This window comes from Danio aesculapii, chromosome 13 (assembly GCF_903798145.1).
Source record: "Danio aesculapii chromosome 13, fDanAes4.1, whole genome shotgun sequence".
Lineage (NCBI taxonomy): Eukaryota > Metazoa > Chordata > Actinopteri > Cypriniformes > Danionidae > Danio > Danio aesculapii.
The window spans coordinates 42,950,158-42,973,346 of NC_079447.1; the positions used below are offsets into that span (position 1 = coordinate 42,950,158).

A 23,189-nucleotide genomic window follows, 5' to 3' on the forward strand; every position below is an offset into this window, starting at 1 on the left:
ATGTAGTAAATAATAATTTTTGTAACTTTTAATCCTTTTGTAATTTTAATCCTTTTTTTCATATGTATAGATATTTGTGTGTTGCTGTAGATCCTGTGTGTATTAGGTTTTTGAACCTTCATAGGCGCATGACTAACGTGCTTTGTGTTGGACCATGTCAGTGGTTGTTTGGAGAAACTATTTCAGTTTCTCAAAATAGCAACGTGCCAACAATGCGCCTTAACACACCTCCTTTTAGACTGGGACATCCATGAGTCCACAAAGTAGCATGGATTTGCTATTTAAACAACGTGGTGCAAAATGTAAAAATAAGGGTTGCGCTGGCCTGAAATAAGCAACAAATTACGCAAAACATGTCTTGCACCCTATTGCCTTGGCTGTATGATAGGGCCCTAAGTGTCATTCATAGTTATTTCTTTTTAAATGCAAACCCTACATTGTTTAAGATGTATTTATGACAACTTGATATTGCTAAGGCAACAAAGCATGCAAGTGTCTTAGTTATAAAAAAAACTTGACACAACCAAGACAACATAACTTCTAAAATCACGTCATAACGTCATAAATCTGTCATAAACATGACTGTCATATGGTCATTATAAATGTGCCATGAATTTTTTAATTATTTGACAGAGTACTGACACATTTAATTTTTAGTGACAAATTCAGTTTGTTCCCCTGAGAAAGGGATCATAAAATGTAATTTATGATAAGTTAAGTCAAGACAGGATATGATGCACTGTATAAATGTGTCAAGTTGTCATATAAAATTATTTACCAATGCGTTTAATAACTAGGGACTAGTTAGGTGTTAGATGTCTTGATCAAGGGAACCTTAGCTGAGTTTTGAAAACGGACAGGATGTGGTTTTATTCACACGAACCCTAAAAATCTCATTCATATTCATGATGTGTCATATCATTTTTATGAACACCCCTTCAAGTAAAGTGTTACCGATATTTATGTGAGACTAAGAAAGAAAGTCATCTAACCATATATTTGTGTTAGGTTTTGAAGCTGCTGCTGGTCTCTCAGAACATCTTTGCCTAGGTTTGTATTTCCTGTGGCCAGAATGTCATGCACACACTGCATGTTGCCCTGGCAAGCCTGGCTGTGTTTGGCCAGCACATCTGGGCTCACAGAGGACAATCAGTTGCTCTGTCATGATCGGACTGAATGGAGTAGTAGGAGGCTCTGAGAACAGAAGGCTCTCTGGAGCAGGAACAGCCCCTGTGACAAAAACACAAGGACGTGTACGTAAATTCAGTGAATTCTCAATACATCTTAGAGAAAAAATACAGAGTTGTCCTGTAAATAACAATTTTCAGAACACTTTAGTTTCCCATTGGATTATTGTTAGTGTTTGACTTCACAAGGGCATTAACAAAGAAAATTAAAACTCCTATAGCACCCTCTGTGACGTCCTTAAATTGTCTTGCAGGAAGACATACTACACAAGTCCTAAACAACTGGTGATTGTAACTGGATACTTGGTACTGCAAATTATAAAAGAATGAAAGGCATAAAAATAATGGCATTATAATGTTTCATAATGTTGAATGTCAATTAGTTATTAATTTTAATAAATTGCAGTTTCTTCATATACACATTAAGCTCACTAATATAATACTCGATCTGAAGAAGAACACATACATGACTGTCCAAAGGAAAGCAGAATCTGCTCAGAAGGGTGTTGTTATTTAAAACAGGCACCAGACGGCCATTAGAAAGGCAGGAAGTCATCTGTCCTGTTTGAGCTCCATTGTCCCAGCAAACCCAGTGTACGATTGTAGAACCTCTGAGGAACCTCCACCAGAGCGGACAACCTCCCATTATCACCTCTCCAAACGACCACATTCAGGCCTTCACCATACACAAACTCCACAGCGACTCACGGAGGTACAGCGCACTGCAAAGGCCTCTTCCTCTAAATGCACCACTCCTGAAAAAGCAGCAGAGGGTGATAAGTTACAACTAATAGACGAGGAGCACCTGAAATCACACATTTGACTTCCCTGCGGTATAGCAGGCTAAAACAGTAAATGAAAAGATTAGTATGTCCAAATTGACAGTATTCATCAAACAGTAGTTAGAAAGTACCTAAATAACTTATAGGTTCTACCCACAGGCACAGAGAAGACTTGTTGTGAATGGGAATGTTAGACAAAGCCCATTTCATGACATGTAATAAATTATAACTAGTGTTTAAAATGAATAAACAGCAAGTCTATCTCTTTACATGAGCATGTGAAATGAAGTCTTCTCACCAACAGGACACAGGAATGGTCCTCATCATTGACCAAGACCGCAGCCCATCCCCAGATTCAGCACATCGCCACTCAACCTTGAGAGAAATCATTTGATGATCTTTACATTGTGACAACCACATTATACATGACCATCTGCATTTTATCTGTTTGAAACATAAGACTCACCTTTCCAGCACCCTGGTGGAAGGCAGCTAATCGTACCAGAGCAGGTACCTGTTTGGCCAGCCGTTGACCACTAGAGCAACTGTTTGTCCCTGAAGAGTGAAGATGTTTGATCCCGTGCTGGAGGAGAGACGAAGTATAACATACTCCCCCACGGCTTTAAAGGTATACTCACTTCCATCAAAGGTGATAAAATGAAGACTACCATACACCATGCCTACATGAAAAAGAACAATGTGGAACAGGTAGGCTAATTTCTTAAAAAATGACAAAATCTGACAGAAATCAGAAATCAGTGACAGTGCATCCGGAAAGTATTCATGGCGCTTCACTTTTTTCCACATTTTTTATGTTACAGCCTTATTCCAAAATGGATTCAATTAATTTATTTCCTCAACATTCTACACACAATACCCCATGATGACAATGCGAAAAAAATATATTTTTTTTAAATTGTTGCAAATTTATAAAAAAATAAAAAACCTGAAAAATTACATGTATAGAAGTATTCACAGCCTTTGGTGTGAAGCTCTAAATTGAGCTCAGGTACATCCTGTTTCCACTGATCATTCTTGAGATGTTTCAGCAGCTTCATTGGAGTTCACCTGTGGTAAATTCAGCTGATTGGACCTGATTTGAAAAGGCATACACCTGTCTATATAAGGGCCCAGGGTTGACAGTGAATGTCAAAGCACAAACCAAGCATGAAGACAAAGGCATTGTCTGTAGACCTCCGAGACAGGGATTGTCTCGAGGCACAAGGCTGGGGAAGGTTACAGAAAAATTTGAAAGTTCCAATGAGCACAGTGGCCTCCATCATCTTAAGTGGAAGATGTTTAGAACCACCAGGACTCTTCCTAGAGCTGGCCGGGCCATCTAAGCCATCTAAGTGCCATCTAAGACCATCTAAGTGATTGGGGAAGAAGGGCCTTAGTCAGGGAGGTGATTAGTACCCGATTGTCACTCTTTCTGAGCCCAGCGTTCTTCAGTGAAGAGAGGAGAACCTTACAGAAGGACAACCATCTGTGCAGCAATCCACCAATCAGGAAGTATGGTAGAGTGGCCAGACAGAAACCACTACCTGCCTGGAATTTACCAAAAGGCATCTGAAGGACTCTCAGACCATAAGAACCAAATTTTCTGGTCTGATGAGACTAAAATTGAACTCTTTGGAGTGAATGCCAGGCGTTATGCTTAGAGAAAACCAGTGACCGCTCATCACCAGGCTAATACCATCCCTACAGGGAAGCATGGTGTTGGCAGCATCATGCTGTGGGGATGTTTTTCAGCAGTTGGAACTGGAAAACTAGTCAGGTAGAGGTAAAGATGAATGCAGCAATGTACAGAGACATCCTGAATGAAAACCTGCTTCAAAGTGCTCTTGACCTCAGACTAGGGCGACGGTTCCAGCAAGACAATGACCCAAAGCAAACTGCCAAAATATCAATGGAGTGGCTTCACAACAACTCGGTGAATGTCTTTGAGTGGCCCAGCCAGAGCCCAGACCTAATCCTATTGAACATCTCTAGAGAGGTCTGAAAATGGCTGTACACTGTCGCTTCCCATTCAACCTAAAAGTGCTTGAGCAGTACGGCAAAAAGGAATGGGCAAAAATTCCCAAAAACAGGTGTGGCCAAGCTTGTTTCATCATATTCAAAAAGAGGGGGTAATTTCTGCCAAAGGTGCATCAACAAAGTAAGGCTTTGAATACTTATGTACATGTGACTTTTCAGATTTTTTTATTTTTAATAAATTTGCAACATTTCACAAACTCTTTTTTTACATTGTCATGATAGGGTATTGTGAGTAGAATTTAGAGGAAATAAATGAATTGAATCCATTTTGGAAAAAGGCTGTAAAATAAAAAAAATGGAAAAAGTGAAGCACTATGAATACTTTCCGGATGCACTGTATAATGATATGATGCTCCTTGTATCATTGAATTATTAATGTTGGCTAATATTTATTGATCAAATAGTATATCATTTGAATTGATTTGTTGTTTCTTCCATATTTTCTTTTAATTATATAAAATTATTTCCCCTGGTAATCTTGCATAAAGGAGTTGGTGGGGCATAGCACTCTTACCAATTCCTGGTGCTCCCCTGTTCCCAGGTATAGTGCTGTCAGAGCTGTTCCAGCTATACCCTTGGCACCGGTCTAGTGGTCTCTTTGCCAAGTAGACATTACAAAGAGGTGATTGAACACAGCACCATTGAAAGGGTAGTAGATCATTGTCTAGAAACAACATAAAATGAATCAGGTGAGGTTAGAATTAATAATTAATTAAAATTGAGTCTAAACAAACCCTGAATATATACATACAGTTGAAGTCAGAATTATTAGCCCCCCTTAGTCCCCAATTTCTGTTTAACGGAAAGAAAATTTTTTTAAACACATTTCTAAACATGATAGTTTTAATAACTCATTTCTAATAACTGATTTATTTTATCTTTGCCATGATGACATTAAATAATACTTTACTAGATATTTTTCAAGACACTTCTATACAGCTTAAAGTGACATTTAAAGGCTTAACTAGGTTAATTAGGTTAACAAGGGCAGGACAGGGTAATTAGGCAAGTTATTGAATAACGATGGTTTGTTCTGTGGATGATCAAAAAAAATAGCTTATGGGGCTAATAATATTGTCCTTGATTTTGTGATTTTATTCTAGCCGAAATAAAACAAATAAGACTTTCTCCAAAAGAAAAATTTCCTTGCTCTGTTAAACAACATTGGCAAATATTAAAAAAAAAAAAATTCAAAGGGGGCCAATAATTCTGACTTCAACTGTATATATTTATATATATATAGTACACAAGAAAAATAATAGTTGAATTTATAAAATAACCCCATTTTTAATGAGTCCATTTTTTTTCTATTGAGGAAAATATGTGAACATACGATATGTGAAATAGCTTACGCAAAACTATGGTCCCTCTTATTTTCTTATGAGCAGAAGTAAAAAAATTGTTAATTGCAGCTTACATTAATTGGCAATTACAGTTAACATCAAGGTCTAGATGAGATTGAAATTCAAAAATTCTATTTAAAATACGTTTTGGATGTAAATCAATTTCCACCCGTATAAAATGAAAACAGAAGAAATTAAATACAGTAACTAATATTTTATATTTTTCACTCGTTCATTCAATACTATTCATAAATAAGTTACTCTATTCCATACTCCCCGAAGCTTGGGGATCATTTTACCTATATGCTGTTGTGTCTTGTCTTCGGTAAAGAACCTTTCACTGTATCCAGCCAAGCAGGGCCCCCTCTGGATCATACACGCATCTCTTTCCTGCTCTTTGTTTGTTAAAGAGGATAGACTGAATGACGCGGCCCTTTTGCCACCCCATCTCATATTTCTCAGGTCCCTCACTTGTGCAGTCTGTTCTGATGGTAGAGTCTCAGGCCCAAAGGTCAGATCCTCCTGTGCCTGTACACGGGTACAGGGACATGGTGCCAATTCCTAATGCCCATTCTTTGGGATCTGGCTCACTGAAGCCCATAACTGGCATTGCCTCTGTGGATCTGAGCTGGTTTTTATCAGATCCTGTCAAGTCATACACCAGCTTCCCCAGTTCGCCTGTGTTACCTGTCACAGTTTGAGGACGATATCGCCCTCCCCGAGTCAAACAAGTTGTTTGGCGGATTTGGAATCTCATTATGGAAGTTGTTTTTGCCATCTGTGTAGCCTATAAGAGCATCATGATGGGTCCTTTGTCCTGGACCCCAGTTCATGTCACTGTAGCGAAGCAGAGCAATTGAACGTAATCCATCTGTGGTCAAAATGCACTGGAAAGTGTTGGTCTGTAGGAAAACAAGATAAAATGTATTTTAATTAGTGATTAACGGTCATTCACACAGGTAGTATTCATGCATTCTGCCTGTTTTTAAAGTACATATTCAGGACGATCCGATAAAAACAGTTCAGCTTTGACAATATGTTTGAAGACCCATTCCATCAACCTGGTTTTAAACACATCCTGTATGAATGGCCTCATTGTAAAAACATTTCCCATGGTGTGTCAACACAACTAGGGCAAGAGAGTGATGGTGAGGGTGGGGACAGCAACACTCACATCAAGTCCCTCATTTCAATGTGTGTAGTATATTGTTTTTGTCAAATCATCATGTTACCTGTATAATAACCTAGTATGATGCATCGATGTAGTGACGAGTGTTTCCCAAAACCTGTAGTTTTTCTTTCGCAGATCCATTGCTTCAACCATGTAGTTATAACGTAAAATGCCCTAAATGCCTCTAAATGGAGTGGTAACAACTTATATAGAGAAGAACCCCATAATTTCCTTGTGCAAATTATATTGTTTACACGCACACTCATAAAAAAATCGAATATTAGTTTTGATAAAACATACACTCGTTTTTCATATTAACTGAAATATAAATGGCACATTAGGGCCTTACAAAAGCTAACACATAATCTAATATCATATATAATCATATAAATAAATAAATAATGAAGCTATTTATTAAGAAATGTAATATTTATTAGGAAATGAAAAAAAATATTATATTTTAAAAATAATATTAATAATGATGATGATGATGATGATTAATATTATTATTAAGTAGGAAATTGTTTATTTATTTTTTGAAAAGTCTACTTTTACAAATTTGAACACATGCAAACCACTGCAGAAAATGTTCAAACCAAACAGGCCCATGTCATATACGTAGGCTACATTTCCTAAAAAATAACCCACTATAAAATAAAACCATTAACGTATGCTATGTTTTTTTTACACAGGCTTTGGAGCAATGACTGTAAAAAAATATACTAGCTTTGGAGACATTACATAAATTCCTCTCGGCTGTGTTCAAAATGACATCAATGTTTTCAAAGTGCACTGCGAAGGGAGCGCAATTGTAAACATGAAGATCGCTAAAACTGAACTGTAAAAATACTTTGAAAGCAAATTACACTGGGAAACCCCCATACACACTCATTCACACACATACACTATGGCCAATTTTATCCAATTCATCTGTAGTGCTTGTATTTGGACTGTGGGGGGAAACCGGAGAAACCCGGCGGAAACCTATGCACAAACGGGGAGAATATGCAAGCTCCACACAAAAATGCCAACTGACCCACCCAGGTTTCAAACCAGCCACCTTTTTTCTGTGAGGCGACAGTGCTAACCACTGAGCCACCGTGTCGCCCCCTGTTAAACATAATTTGAGAAATATTTGAAAATCACGGGAGGGCTAATAATTTTGACTTCAGCTGTATAATAAAACTGAAACACCTGGTTTTAGACGACAATAATTCATTGTATGATGTAGGGCCTCCTTTTGTGGGATTTTGAGCCATTCTTCTGGCAGACTAGTGGGCAGGTCACTACATGATGCTGGTGAAGGAAAACATTTCCTGATGTTCTGTTCCTCCAAAACATCTCAAAATGGCTCAATAATAATTAGATCTGGTCACTGTGCAGACCATGGGAAATGTTCAACTTCACTTTCATGTTCATCAACCCACTCTGTCAGCAGTTTTGTTTTGTGCATTGGTTCATTACATCCTGATACAAGGCACCACCTTCAGGATACACTGTTTGAACCGCATTGTCCTCCAGCATGGTTTGGTAGTACTGCATGAGTGACTAAAGATTTGGTTATTGCTACCCAGCCATGTACTGTATATTGACACTAAGGAGCTCCCAATTTGGTGAGAGTTGAGGTGCACATTTAATTCTACAGTGAGTTGAGGAGCTGTGATTTAATGTTTTTTTGGATTGAGTCTGGGTTAGCACCCAGACATCCCTTTCAGACAGCTTCCTTTTGCGTTCCCAGTTACTCCTGTTGCATATGCTTCATCCATGGTATGCTGACATTACCCTGGATAAAGTGGCTCTTGATACGTCACAGACTTGCTGTCTTGGTCACAGATGTGGCAGTGAGACACACCAACAATTTGCCCTCTTTTGAACTCTAATATGTTACACACAATGTTGTGTGCATTGTAATATTTTAAGCAAAACTTTGCTACTAATAATGAGTATACCTTACGCTTTCTTTAAATTAAAACTGTCTATAAGATGCTTTACAAAAATATATTTGTGCATTTACATTAGATTAGTGAGTCAAAACTTAACATCACAGTCCAAAAATTAATACACCTAAATTAATATGTTAGGGAATAATATAAAATTAAATCTTAGTAAACAGGGGAAAGTCAACAGAAAAAAAAGTTTAAATTTGGTAGATCGTAATTTGAATTTGAATTGAAATGTATAATCTTTCTATTCCTAAAGATGTTAGGTGACCAAACTCTTATTTTATTGGATATAACTGTAATTAAACTGTTTTGTTAAAATGCAGCAATTGACTATATTCACTGAGAAATTGATAAAAATGTCTTTTTCAAAACTGGGTGTACAAGTTTATGCTGAGCAACATATACAGTTGAAGTCTAAATTATTTCCCCCCTTGAATTATTAGCCCCCTGTTTATGTTTTTCCCCAATTTCTGTTTAACGGAGAGAAGATTTTTTTCAATACATTTCTAAACATAATAGTTTAAATAACTCATTTCTAATAACTGATTTATTTTATCTTTGCTATGATGACAGTAATAATATTTGACTAGATATTTTTTCAAGACACTTCTATACAGCTTATAGTGACATTTAAGGCTTAACTATGTTAATTAGGTTAACTAGGCAGGTTAGGGTAATTAGGCAAGTTATTGTATAATGATGGTTTGTTCTGTTGACAATCGAAAAAATATAGCTTAAAGGGGCTAATAATTGACCTTAAAATGTTTTTTAAAAATTAAAAACTGCTTTATTCTAGCCAAAATAAAACAAATAAGAATTTCTTCTCCAGAAGAAAAAATATTATCAGACATACTGTGAAAAATTTCCTTACTCTGTTAAACATCATCGGGAAATACTTAAAAAAGAAAAAAGAAATTAAACGGGGCTAATAATTCTGACTTCAACTGTATGTATTTTTTTCTCTAATCATTCACCAATTTTATATCTCTTATCTATACTCCCTTATATTTCTATCTGAAACAGCAATTATGAACATATATAAAATTATTGGTAATACATTGTCAAAAGCATTGACAACGAAACTAGCAGATAAATCACTAGAATTAATCTTAGCCTGGCAGTTAGCCTACTCTGGAGCAGGCTAGCTGCAGTGAATAATATCCATTGTATCGTTATCTTGGGCTACACTCAAAAAATATATATATGTATATATATTTTTTTGCTCATTCAAACTACTTATTTAAAAATGAGCTAAAACAACACAATTCTTCAGATTTCATTGGGACAACTTAATTTATGTTCAAATCCATAATCCATAAAATAATTTGTCAAAAAGTGTTAAGTTAACCTAATCAATTTGTGTTGGGACAACATGAATGAGGTGGAATGTGGAACCCTGCAATTTTAGTAAGGGCATCCTGTGGGCTAGGTGAGGACAGCCCATGCACAGTCAATGCAGGATTAGTCTGGGCTTCCTGTGGGCTAGGTTAGTGAGTGTGTCCAGTGTATCCATGCTTCCTGGGAGCCAGGTGAGTGTTGCTCTTTTGGGGCCAACACTAAGAGACCAAAGTTTTCCCTGTGAGCAATCTCTCAATGGCCCTGTGCAAGCAGCCCGCTGGGGGCCTGTATGGTAGCCAAATGTTAGCCCAGGCTTGTTTCCAGAGTACAGTATGTTGTTTTGGAATGTAATGAAGTAAAAATAAAAAATTTAAAAAAATACCTAAGATAAAATACTCTGATAAATTAAAAATCTATTAAATATGCACTTCTAAAGTAGTGAATTAAAATACTCCGCTGCTGAGAAATTAACATGTTCTAATTTGGTTTTCGTTTTGTAAGCTTTTGTCAGTGATGTTTGAATTGGGACCATACACCTTTTTATACATTGACTGAATGCATGTTTAATGTTTGGTGCTATGATTTTCAATTTCCTCATTTGCCTTTAAAATTCATATGGGTTGGTTCCTGAAATGCTGCAAGTTGTGGTTGCCTGTTTATTCTGAGTATTGTTCTGGTTGTTTATTAGCCTTGTCTATTTCTAGTTATCTACACTGTAAAAAACTCTGTAATATTACGGTTTATTTCCAGCAGCTGGGGTGCCGGAAAAAAAACATAAAATAAAGGCAGTTAAATTACAGAAATATACCGTAAAATAACGGATATTTAATTACAGAAATTTACCAGAAATTTTAATTTGAGGAAAATTCTGTAATTTAATATTCGTTATTTTACGGTATATTTCTGTAATTTAACGGCCGTTTTTTTTTTTTTTTTCAGGCACCCCAGCTGCTGGAAATAAACCGTAAAATTAAGGATTTAAGTGTACAATATTCTTGCCCCCATAAATGTTACATTTATTGCATGTTTATGTAATTTAACACAAGTTATCTCTTTTTCAACACTTCTAGCCTCTTCTCAGAAAGCCGTATGTCATGGATGTTTATTGTAAAAACTATGTACAATTAGTTACTGTATGCTAAAGTATAAAACTTAATGTTAACTTTAGTTTGTAATGTCATACCTGACTCAAATTATGAACAATATTAATAATAGTAATGGTGCTATTATTTGAGTAATGGAATAGAAGTAACTTATTTATGAATATTATTGAATGAACGAGGTGAAAAAGATAAAATATGAGTTACTGTATTTCATTTCTGTTACATTTTAAATGGGTGGTAATTGAGTTACATACAAAAAGTATTTTATTTATATTATTATTAAGTGATTATTTTTGAATTTCAATCCCGTCTAGACATTGATGTAACTGTATTATTAATTGTATCTTAATAATACTTTAACTTGCTTAGTGTTCAGTCATCAAGTACTCACCTCAGACAAGTTGATCTTTTGATAGGATACAGGTAAAACATGATCCCATGTGATTTTTAGTATCCAGATGGGAGTAAACGGGGGTTTACCCCTTTGAGACTCAAATCTGCTAACGTCTTGTGCTGTTCTGTGAAACACTGTCACAGCATAGATATCAGGTATATTGAGGAAACTGTATTCCTGTTGGACAGAAAAGGAGAATGCTTACAAAGATTTCCATCATGGTATTTAATACAAAAATATGTGAAAAGGCAAGTTAACACTGAGTGAAACTTAACTATTTGTCATTTAAAAATGTAAAATGAATCAACTTTTTAATAGCCATATACAAAAATATATGTGCAATTCTTCAACTACGGGCACTTTTAGTCTTGTGAAGTTGAGTAAAAAGAACTTGTTCAAAATTAGCAGAGCATAGCCTCATAAGTTTAAACAATTTGTCTAGTTTTAAGATCTGTAAGAGGACAAACTGAAATATGAAGAGAAATTGTTATTTAACATTTTTTTACATCGTAAACTGAACAATGTCATATCCACCACATCTCAATATACAGCTTTAATTTCAAAATGAACAAATTATGGCAGTCAAACATTGTCTAAGATCATTTTTGTATCTAGTTTAACCAATCTTTCCACAATATATACAATAATTATACATTTGTCAGTGAAATAAATTAGTCCCTTAGGACCAAATGCTGGATTGTACACCTGTAACACTCTAAAATTTAATATTAAATTGGTATTAAAGAGCTTATTAGAAAATAAATAAACTGAATTTGTATATTAAATAGAGCATGAACTTATAAATTGTGAATACACTTTTAATGTGTAACTTTGTAACTTTTAAAATATTTTTTTAAAATGTGTGTATGGTTTTTCTACAAGGTTAATGTAGAAAAACATTAGATATTTATTAGAAAAAATATGAAACTGTTAAACTCACACTTTTTAAACTCAATTTACAAAATTACTAAGCATAACCACACATTTTTGCATGTGTAAGGCTGAGATTGATCTAAAAAAGAGATTTGTTTAACAGATGAACAGTAACAGTGCATACTGTGAATAACTGATTATTATTCAAATATTATATAAATTAATTTTAAAATAAAAGGAATTACACACCTACAGGGGTGAGACACCTTTGACCCAAAACACCTTTGAAGGTACAGCATGTTTAAAAAGGATGTAGAATAAATGTGTTTCCTTATCAAGCAATTTTTACCTTGATTTTTCTTCATGTGTTGTTAATAAAAATTTAATTCTCTCTCTCCATCTTGAACATGTGCTCAGATGTCACTATTCATTTTCATAGAAACCACCTAAATAATCTTTCATACAAACATTTTAAAGCGATATCAGAGTATTGTGGTGGAAATGACACTGATACTCTGTGACAGCTATATTTTGTATGAAAAATAATATTGATAATAGGCTCACAATAATAACCATAAAATATTTAACTTATTTCACTAGTGCTTCACTAAGATACATTAATAGTTACCGGATAAATAATATTTTAAATTGTTATTTTCATTGTTGAAGTTTAAATCTCTTGGTGTGCGACAAGTAAAAAAAAAAACTGTGATTTTGACACCTAATAGGAGGTTGAATAATATGAAAAATATATATGATAAAAAGGTAGTAAAAATTTTAAAGTAGGTTTGATTGTTAGTTTGACAAAGAAAGAGAAATTTGAAGAAAATTATATATTTTTGGATATATAATCAAAGGACATAAAAGTGCCCGTAGTTAAAGAATTACCCATATACACTTTGTATATATGAGAAGTGGTTAGAGTCCCAATTGAGTATTGAATTTTAAAATGTGTTAGCCTTGTTAAAACATTGTCTTACATAGGGTGGAACTACTGTATCTATACAACCTGAAATCTTGCTGATCTGATTTCAAATATTTAACTAGCATATCTCCTATAAAATCAGATTAACTCACTGAATTCAAATTAAAATGTAAATAAACAGTGTTATTTTGAAGGTCCCCTTTAGTATTATTTGACTGTTTGATTAATGTCTGCTTTAGTTTACAGACTTTAAACACTTTAGTTATGTGGTTCCCTCAACATTATAGTAGAAACAAGACCATACAATTATTAGACATTATGTATTTGTGAAACTAACCTGGTACAGCAGTTTTCCGTCACCAAGTGTAAGGTCTGCATCATCCCAGAACACTGCCAACAAAGGCAGGCTTTCATTACCATGAAACCCCTTTGGGATTGGAGCAGGGAGCAACAGTTTCTCATTCTCATTGACTGACTGAAACTGCACCAGGCCATTATCTGAAAACTAAAAATGTGTATATATCAAGATCTATTAAGATGTAACTTTAAGAAACTACACTTTCCTATACCTACAATATATTTATGGTACAATAGTTTAACACATTCAAATAAATTTGCCTGTTCGTCTTTAAATAGTCATTAAAATGTGAACAGTTATTTGTGCATGCTTACTAATAGCCGTTCATATTGTTTGCCCATGAATAGGAAGCCTGTAGGAAGAAAGATGTATGGAGAAATTCCATCTGCCGTTGTTATTGTCAACTTGGCATCACCTGCTTCATCTCCAAATGGATACAGGTCACTTTCTGTGAAAGTATACACAAAATGCAACCAAAATGCTTGGTTAGCCACTGTTGCTTGATGGTCACAAAAACCAACTGCACCTTCTGATCACAAAATTGTAAAAAATTGTAAAACAAAAGTTTTTGTCCTGTTTGGAAAATTAGTTTGAGTAAAGTTTATTTTAGGTTTTTGTTTAACTTTGGTCTGATTTTCATGTGATATCAAAATGGCAGTCACCATTAATGTAGAATTGGGAACAATATCAAGAGGAAGTCCTGATATGATTGTAGCCATCATGTCACATGAGTCTGCATCATGTTATTCCAGAATTTATGTAAATACTACACAATAAAAGTAAAAATTGATGTATTATTTTACACAAATAATTTTCACAAATGTAATATAATAGCCCACCCATCAGTGATAGCTGTGAACAGTGGGTATCTCTGGGAGAGCAGGCACAGCTGTACGATCCTATGAAATTGGTGCAGGTTCTGTTTCTATAACACACATTAGGTGAGAGACACTCATTCTGGTCTATGCATCCACCCATTCCACGTCCATTTCCAACTGAGGCATTCCATCCATTGCCACATTGACAGTGAAACCCGCCTATGGAGTTGTAGCATGTGGCAGCAGGATGGCATATACCTCTATTGGCCTGACATTCATCAAGATCCACGCAAACAGAACCTAATGCAACAAAACCTGCTGCACACACACATACATAAGACCCTGGGGTATTGATGCATTTGCTTGACTTGTGGCAACGTGAGGAAGAAGTGGAACACTCATCAATGTCTTTACAGTATGTCCCATTCCCAACATAACCTAAGCGACATTGACATGTGAAAGTCCCCACTGTGTTCCAGCATCTTGCCAGGGGGTGGCAGGTCGTGTTTTTTGCACATTCATTGTTGTCGATGCAGTTACCATTTTCCTCTTGATGTCCCGGTGGACATGAGCACAGGTATGATCCAGGTTTGTTGATGCATACCTGATCAGGACGACAGGTTTCATTTGAAAGGCATTCGTTGATATCTGTACAATTTAGTCCATCCTTCTCAAACCAGATGCACAAAGACAATGGAAAGATCCAACTGAGTTTATACATACAGTGTTGGCATTGCAGGGACTGTCATCTGCAAGGCATTCGTCAATGTCTTGACATTCTGTTCTGTTAAGCAGGAAACCTGAGTTACAGTGACATTTGTAAGACCCAGGGATGTTGGAACATGTAGAGTGGAGTTGACATATTGACTTATTCTGTGATCCTGAACACTCATCTATGTCAAAACATCTAGTTCCATTGCTCCAGAATCCCATATCACAAACACAGTAAAATGAGCCAATTGTGTTTAAGCAGGTCCCATTAGTGCAGATTGACCCAAGCTCTGGGTTTGAGCACTCATCTATATCCTCACATTGGGTATCACTGCCATTATAGGCGAATCCATCATCACAAAGGCACATAAATGAGCCTATGGTGTTAACACAGATACTGTGGTTTGAACAACTAGAATTGTTCAGGCATTCGTTGACATCTTTGCAGACTGTCTGATTGCCTACATACCCATCCCAGCACTCACAAGAATACCATCCCACGGTATTATGACAGTTTGAGGCATTTGGGCACTGTGCTTTCCCTGTGGCACATTCATCAACATCCAAACACTCAGAGTTGTTAGAGTAGACGAAACCATTGTTACATGAACAATTATAGCCTCCAACTTCATTGTAACAAGAACTGTTGACAGGGCAACTAAAGTTTCCTACACTACATTCATTTATGTCATCACAGTGTGTCCCATTGTACCGGTAACCTTGCAAGCAGTCACAATGAAATGATCCTTCTGTGTTTAAACAGTAGGACAAATTTGGGCAAGCTCCCGTTTGTGAGCATTCATCTAAATCCTTGCAGTCTCTGCCATTTCCATGAAATCCTTTTTTGCAAGAGCAATAGTTTGACCCTTGAACTTTTTTGCACTCAGCATAGATGTTGCATGCATTAGTTACATTCTTACAGTCTTTCTCAGTTACACATGTACCCAGATCATAGACCAGACCAAGGGTGCATGTGCAGGTAAATGTTCCAGGAAAGTTTTGACAGGTCATGTTGTTCCCACAGGTTGAATGTGGAAAGCACTCATCCAGATCATTACAGGTAAACCCATCTCCCGAGTATCCCTCCATGCACTTGCAAATGTAGGAACCCTCTGCGTTACTGCACGTGGCGAGGAGACTGCAGTTATGAGGCAAAGTTGAGTTTTCTTTACATTCGTCCACATCCTGACAATCAAACCCAGACCCGGTCATGCCAAACGGACAGGTACACTTGAAGGATCCAGGGGAGTTAGTGCAGCTTGCAACTGGATGGCATCCTCCATTTTGGAAGTGGCACTCATTAATGTCTATAAGTCATCCAAAATGGGACAGGGTGAGGAAAACAATCCCTAAAAGACTAAGAAAAAAGTCTTCAAGCAAGCAAAGATGCGCACAAAAGAATTTTGAAAAGGACGAGAAACTTACCAGAACAGTTTTTTCCATCACCAGTGAAGCCACTGAGACAGAAACAAAGGTGACTCCCAACTGTATTGACACACTGTGCAAACTTGCTGCAGTTGCTGACTCCAGATTCACATTCATCCAAATCTGAAAGATTAAGAGATAACATTTTGAACCCAATAGACCTTTTTTCCTATATTGGTTTACAGTGCATTCAAGTCAGTTGTCAGGCTAAATGTATAATAAAAACATAAATAATAATAATTAATTAATAAAAAAAAGCACCTACCCGTGCATTTTGTTCCATTGAAAGAGTAACCCTTTTTGCATATGCATTCAAAGGATCCTGGATTATTGACACACTGTGTCTCTTTCATTAGGCACACATTCTCTTCACATTCATCAATGTCTGAGCAAGTAAGTCCATCCCCTTTGAATCCCACATCACACACACATTGATAGCCAGAAGGTGAAGGATGACAGAGTCCATGTGGATGGCAGGCAGGATCACATTCAAGACTAGGGAAGACACAGGTGTTGTTGTATGCTACTGTCCCATTCAGACATGAACAGACATATGCTCCCAAGGAATTGACACATACAGAGATTCCTGGACAAGTAGCATTTGAAACAACACATTCATCTACATCTGTACAGGTGAAACCATCACCTATAAAACCCTGATGACATTTACACAAGAATTCACCAATATAATTGTAGCAATTAGCATGTAGATGGCATATACCACCAAGTGCACATTCATTTATGTCTTCACATGTTACACCATTTCCCTTGAAGCCACTTTTGCAGGTACATGAATAGGAGCCTGCCAAATTCAAGCATGTGGCATTTTGATGACAAGGTTTCTGAAGTTCACATTCATCAATATCAGAGCAGAAGTCATCAATGATTCGACTGAAGCCTGCTTTACACTGGCATGAATATGATCCTTCCAGGTTTGTGCACTGCTCATTGGTGCCACAAACCTTTTCAGGAAGCTGGCATTCATCGATGTCCTGACAGGTGGTATGATTGACTAACCGAAAGCCTGAGGGGCAAATGCAAGAGAAAGACCCCTTACTGTTGGAACATGTTGCTCGGTTTTTGCAGCCACCATTTTCAACAAGACACTCATTTACATCTGTGCACTGCAACACACCATTCCCTGTATATCCCACCATACAGCTGCAGTTGTATTTCCCTGGTAAATTTATACAGAGTGCATTAACATGGCACCGCTTTTCTGTGACGCACTCATCCACGTCTTCGCATACAAGCCCATCACCTTTAAAACCAGCTATGCATGAGCATTTGTATGAACCAGGCATATTTTCACAAGAAGCATAAGGACTGCAAAGTCCTATGGCACATTCATCCAAATCTACACACTGATTTTGACTAAAGTTATAGCCTTGACCACAGTCACAGAAGAATGAACCTGCTGTGTTGACACATGCAGCAACGGCTGGGCAAATGTTAGCAGTAGCACATTCATTAATGTCAGTGCATTTTGTACCAATGCCCAGGAACCCAGAGCGGCAGGAACATTTGTAGCTTCCGAGCAGATTTGTACATAATGCATTGGGGTCACAGCTGTTCTTTCTATCACACTCATTAATGTCTACACAAGCTAAGCCATTTCCATTAAATCCTTCAGGACAGGTACATCGATATGAGCCTGGCAAGTTAGTACAATCAGCAAATGGGCTGCAGAAGTTGATTTCACATTCATTGATGTCCACACATGTCTGTCCGTTGCTTTGATAGCCACTGTTACAGAGGCAGGTGTAGGTTCCTTGCAGGTTCTTGCAACCTTTGTATCCAAAGAAAGCAGAGCAAACACCAGGTGTCTCTGAACACTCATCGACATCTAGGCAGAGATAATTTCCATTGCCTTTATAGCCAGGGTTGCATGTGCACATGTAGGAGCCAGGGTTGTTGGTGCAAGTAGCATTCCAGTGGCAGATTCCTGGTCTTGCACACTCATTATCATCCGTACACTGAAATCCATTTCCACTGAAACCAGACTTGCAGCTGCAGTCTCTTCCTCCATCTTTGTTGGTGCAAAATGCATTGACATGGCAGTCACCATTATTAGTTTGACACTCATTGATATCTTGACATTGAAATCCATCGCCAAAATACCCATTTTGACATGAACAGGTATAACTACCAAGAGTGTTAGTGCAGACTGCTTTTGCATGGCAGCTGTGTAGACCAGTAGTACACTCATCAATGTCCTGGCATTGTACTCCTGTACCCCTGTACCCCATTTGGCACATGCAGACAAACTTATCATCACGTGTTTTGAAGCAGTCTGCATTAGTGTGGCATATACTCCCTGCAGCTGTACAGTCACTGAGCTCTGCAACTGTGTAGACAGAATGGATAAGACTTGGGTCACATGGCAATATGTTAACTCTATTCTCAACTGTGAGTTATTCAAGCATATAAGTCTCTGAAATAGGATGTGTTACTAACCTGCAGTTGTGTACTTGAGCAGAGTACACAGGTACAGTAGGTACAGCAGCAGATTCCTACAAGAGATGATCAGCAATTATTGACCAAAAATTGACCACAACAGAATGCAAAAAACACATAATGGAATAATGGCACATCATGACCATAATGCTGCTAGTGTGTGTGTTTCTTGAAATATGCTTTGAAAATGGCAGTGACAGATTGGAACATTCTATGTAATTGTTCCAAATGTATTGCAAAGGTTCAAAAGAGCAGAGGACTGTCTGCTGTGAGCAGTGCATTGCAGAGACTATTTGAGGGGCTAGTCCTCGAAATAAAAGAGGAGGGGGCACAATGGTCAACTAATGGATGGTCAACCAGAACAGACTAGGGCCCAATCCCATTTCTACCCCTTAGCCCTTCCCCTTACCATATGTGCGTTCACGTGAAGGGGTAGAGTGTCCCAATTCTCTTTAGCTTGAAGGCATAGGGCATAGGGGAAAGGGTGGATAGCCCTTTGAACGGAGATTTTTCAGGACCATACCAGCCACAACAGCAGTATGTTTTGATATATTCATAACCGCGTTCGTGTTTTACCTTCCTACTTAAAAAACCGCTAAATTTTGCTTTCTATAATTCAAAATATTAACTCCTGTATGACACTCAAATACCCTGTCAGTAATGTCTAGTGGCTGGGAATGAGCTTTTTACAGTGTCTGCTATAATGTTAATGTTGTTTTCGTGTGTTTACATAGATGAATATGGCCACTGTGTAAATGTGCAGTGTAATTACAATCTTATTTCCACATTAAATGGTTATGATAACATAATATATGCCTTCAGTGGTTTTCTGATTATAATTACCAAAAAATAACCAGACTGGAATAACTACAGCAGTCGTGATCTTCTGATCTCATATGAAGCAAGAGACCGCGATGACATTTGATGACTGTGAGGTGCTGTACTGTTGTCCCATTACTTAGGAGTCTTTCGAAATTTTAAAGCTCTTTCCCTTCACACTCGGTTTTAAGGGGCAAGGTGAAGGGGTAGGGGTACAAAAATAGAATTGGTATTGGGCCTTGGTCTACAAAGTTAGTCAGTTAGCTGTGAAAAAAAAAAAACATAGCAATTGCAACCTGATAGCCAGCAGCACAGCTGTACTTTGATTGCGCATTTATGCTCTGCAATGTGCTCGGGATGTTTTAAAAGGTTTGATTATAAAGAAGCGCTCACAGCTGAGCAGTGCAAAAAACATGACCCCTCAGCAAAAGCTCGTTAGGTGTATCTGGCAAATCGACCTGCTCATAATATCGAAGAGAAGCAAATCAAAAGTGTGGGATCATATCATCACTCTATCCCTTATACATCTACTCCATTGGATCACATTTAATTTAAGGCCAGGTTCATTGTAAATAAGACAGATCTCACTTCTTCCCAACAATATATAGGCAAACTTGTGTTGCTTTCTCATAATATAAAACAAATTGAGAAAATGAAAACAAAGACAATCAGTTGCAATTGCCAATTTTTTTGTATTATTATTAGCATTATTTTATTTTATATTTTATTTAATCAAATAAGTTTTAGTTTTAATTGGATGTCAAACAAAAACCCTATTTACATGTTTTAATGTATTATTTTGTAGATTATGATATTACTTAATGTATAACATTTTAACAATATTACATTGAAAAAATTAAATAATTTACATTAAATAATAAAACTAATTAAAGCTAAAACTTATTTTTCATTTGTAGTCTTTTGCTTTGGCCTAGTGGCAGTTATTATTGTCCATCACAGTGTTTTTTTCATTAGATGTTTTTATTTAGGCCTCATTCTTCATCCTGTCTGTGTCATTGTTGCCATTTTCAAAATAATTCTCTTAAGATTTTTCAGCCTGAAATGGCTAATGACTTTAATGAATGACTTCTGGTCGACTAAGAAAGTCTTTAGTAGAGGACAGCTCTAATGAATACAAAGTACAAACACATAAATGTACAATAAATACTGTTACCAGAATTGCATGAACTTTTATGTTCCTCAGGTAAAAAAAAAAAGACTTTTGCATTCTTCAACAAACCCCAGACAAATCTGATGTCAAATGAATCAGTGAGTACACCAGAAGCCCATTTAATATAACTAAACCATCAAATAATGAGCTAAAAGGAATATGTTTAAATTTATGTTTAAATATGTAAAGATGGCCTTAAAAATGAAACTAATAAACAATGTAAATGTTATTCTAAATGTGAAGATAATAATAATAAGCCTTTAATGGTATGAGTGTTAAGGTTACCTGTGGGTCATTACATCTAAAGAGTCACATCAAGTCAAATAAGTAATTTCATTACTCAAAAAAGGAATGGATATGTTCATAGGACCTATCTACCTCCAACAAAAATAACACAAAGAAACCTAAGAACGCTAATGCATCTTACTCTAGAAGTAGCAATTTACTTTACTTTACATTAAATTTTTCCATCTCAATTACTACTGTCAATGCTCCCTCTACAGTAATTCAACTTAAAGTACATTTTAGAGTATACCATTTCTAATTATAGAACAAAACCGTAAAGTTTTGTTAATTCATTTACTTGATTATGTTTGGAAAGTTCTGTTTCTAATAATGACTGTCAACAAAATAAAACAAAAAACAGACTGAGAGATAAATGACATCTCAAGTTTGGTAACTAAAGTAAGCATTGGCTGTTATCCTCAATAGGAAGAAATATATGCCAGTATTCCTTGATCTATGACTTGGGTATGTGCTGAATTTTTTGGGTATGTCAGATTCAGCCATTGTCTGTTTTGTGCACCAGAATCAAACAATGACAAAACATCTCTTGCTAATCACTACTGGAAAGAAAATCCATTTCAACGTCACATAATGGTTGAACTTCCTAACCCAAAAGGCACATTTATCTCTACGGAATAATATTCAAACAAAAATTACAAAAATTTTGTGTCAAATCTAAACAAACCATGTGAATTAAAATCTTATTTAAAATCTTATTTTAAATATTTACCTCAATGGTTGTGTTTGAGAGTTTTTGTTTTTTTTTATAATATATTTATTAAAACTATTTGGAGAACTTCCCCTAAACCAATATATCAATATATCAATTAATTCAGAATTCAGAGGAAAACATTTAGAAAATAAACAGTTTCTGTTAATCAAAATGTAAATCTAGATCTCACTCTCTCAGAAATAAATGCACACAGGTTACTGATAAAGCAACAGCATTTAAAAATTACCTAAAAGTTTCATATAGTATCTTAAAAGAACATATTGGTACCCAAAGTCTTTAAAATGGTATTGGTATTTCATAATTTCCTCACTTATGTGGTCATTTACAGATATTATTAAGTATTTTATTATTTAACACTGCGTCACTGTAAATTAATAAACAAGGCATTTAAACAAAACAATCAAATTGACAGTACTCACAGCATATCTCAAAGATGCCCGTTTTCCTACAAGACATTAGAGTGGGTATGTCTCAGGCTTCAGAAAATGTGTGATTTCCCTTCTCTGTGGATTATTTTTCCCCAAGTTCTTCCTGGTACAAAACACAATGACCCATCTCTGCACCAAAGACATCCTAAACCAGAATAACAGGGAACACCCATATATTCCTATGATTATGTTTCTCTCTTCTAGTAAGTTTAGAACTCCCGTTGGGCTTTAACTTGCCTCTGGGTGTGAAATAAAGGCTGATACAAAAAAGAAAAGAATTCCTTTACCTTGTGCACAAATAGATAATTATTACTACCAGGAATGGATGGATATAGACCTTGACTTAATGGGTAATAAGATTATGCACTGGCCAAGTTTCATTCCCTCTGCTTTAGCAACATCCCACACTCTCAGAAACAAAGGTACAGGAGCTGCCACTGGGGCAGTGCCTTTTTAAAAGATACATATTTGTACCCAAATAGTCCACAGTGGTACCTAAAAAGTGCATATTAGTACCCAAATGTACCTAAAAAGTACCTTTGAGGTACCATTAGGGACCCTTTAGGTACAAATATGTACCTTTTGATACAGCATGTGGACCAAACATGGCCCGGGTTTGGCAGAGGTGGCACTGTTTTTAAGTGGCATGCAAGATTTGGGCCAGATGTGAAATTTAGTATTTGGCCCAGATGTTAAAACTTGATATGTGGGCTATGTAAGTTTGGCCTGTCTTGACCCACATTTAAAATACATTAAATAATTTTTGAGTAAAGAAAAAAATTCTACCAGTCAGGTTGCTTTGAGAATAAGCACATCCATAGTGTACGTGACACACCAACCTATCTGGCCCAGTTCAGGCCCAGTTATGAGTTATAAACTTGGCTGTGA

At 36.4% G+C, this 23,189-nt stretch overlaps 2 protein-coding genes across 2 annotated transcripts; both read right to left on the reverse strand.

Annotated features, from left to right (window-relative positions):
• Positions 1–1,857: 1,857 nt before the first annotated feature.
• Positions 1,858–5,724, reverse strand: LOC130239322 (protein mesh-like). The gene is made up of 4 exons (XM_056470429.1): positions 5,649–5,724; positions 4,521–4,670; positions 2,472–2,649; positions 1,858–1,942 (listed from the first exon to the last, which is right to left on the reverse strand). Exons 1-4 carry the CDS (start codon positions 5,722–5,724, stop codon positions 1,858–1,860), a joined length of 489 nt encoding a protein of 162 aa, XP_056326404.1.
• A 124-nt stretch (positions 5,725–5,848) lies between these two features.
• Positions 5,849–22,350, reverse strand: LOC130239323 (fibrillin-2-like). The gene is made up of 9 exons (XM_056470430.1): positions 22,293–22,350; positions 18,866–18,921; positions 16,674–18,755; positions 16,409–16,531; positions 13,769–13,902; positions 13,434–13,601; positions 11,296–11,475; positions 6,037–6,251; positions 5,849–5,972 (listed from the first exon to the last, which is right to left on the reverse strand). Exons 1-9 carry the CDS (start codon positions 22,295–22,297, stop codon positions 5,849–5,851), a joined length of 3,087 nt encoding a protein of 1,028 aa, XP_056326405.1. The 5' UTR covers positions 22,298–22,350.
• Between the last annotated feature and the right edge of the window lie 839 nt (positions 22,351–23,189).

Excerpts from the sequence above, each read along its gene's own strand:
- LOC130239322 (XM_056470429.1), bottom strand. The coding sequence starts at position 5,724 with ATGATCCAGAGGGGGCCCTGCTTGGCTGGATACAGTGAAAGGTTCTTT. Across the intron at positions 4,671-5,648 it reads CAAGACACAACAGCATATAG|ACAATGATCTACTACCCTTT; the intron begins GTAAAATGATCC and ends TGTTGTTTCTAG. Across the intron at positions 2,650-4,520 it reads CAGGGGAGCACCAGGAATTG|GCATGGTGTATGGTAGTCTT; the intron begins GTAAGAGTGCTA and ends TTTTTCATGTAG.
- LOC130239323 (XM_056470430.1), bottom strand. Across the intron at positions 18,756-18,865 it reads GCTCAAGTACACAACTGCAG|TTGCAGAGCTCAGTGACTGT; the intron begins GTTAGTAACACA and ends CTGTCTACACAG. Across the intron at positions 13,903-16,408 it reads TGATGGAAAAAACTGTTCTG|AAAGTGACCTGTATCCATTT; the intron begins GTAAGTTTCTCG and ends ATACTTTCACAG.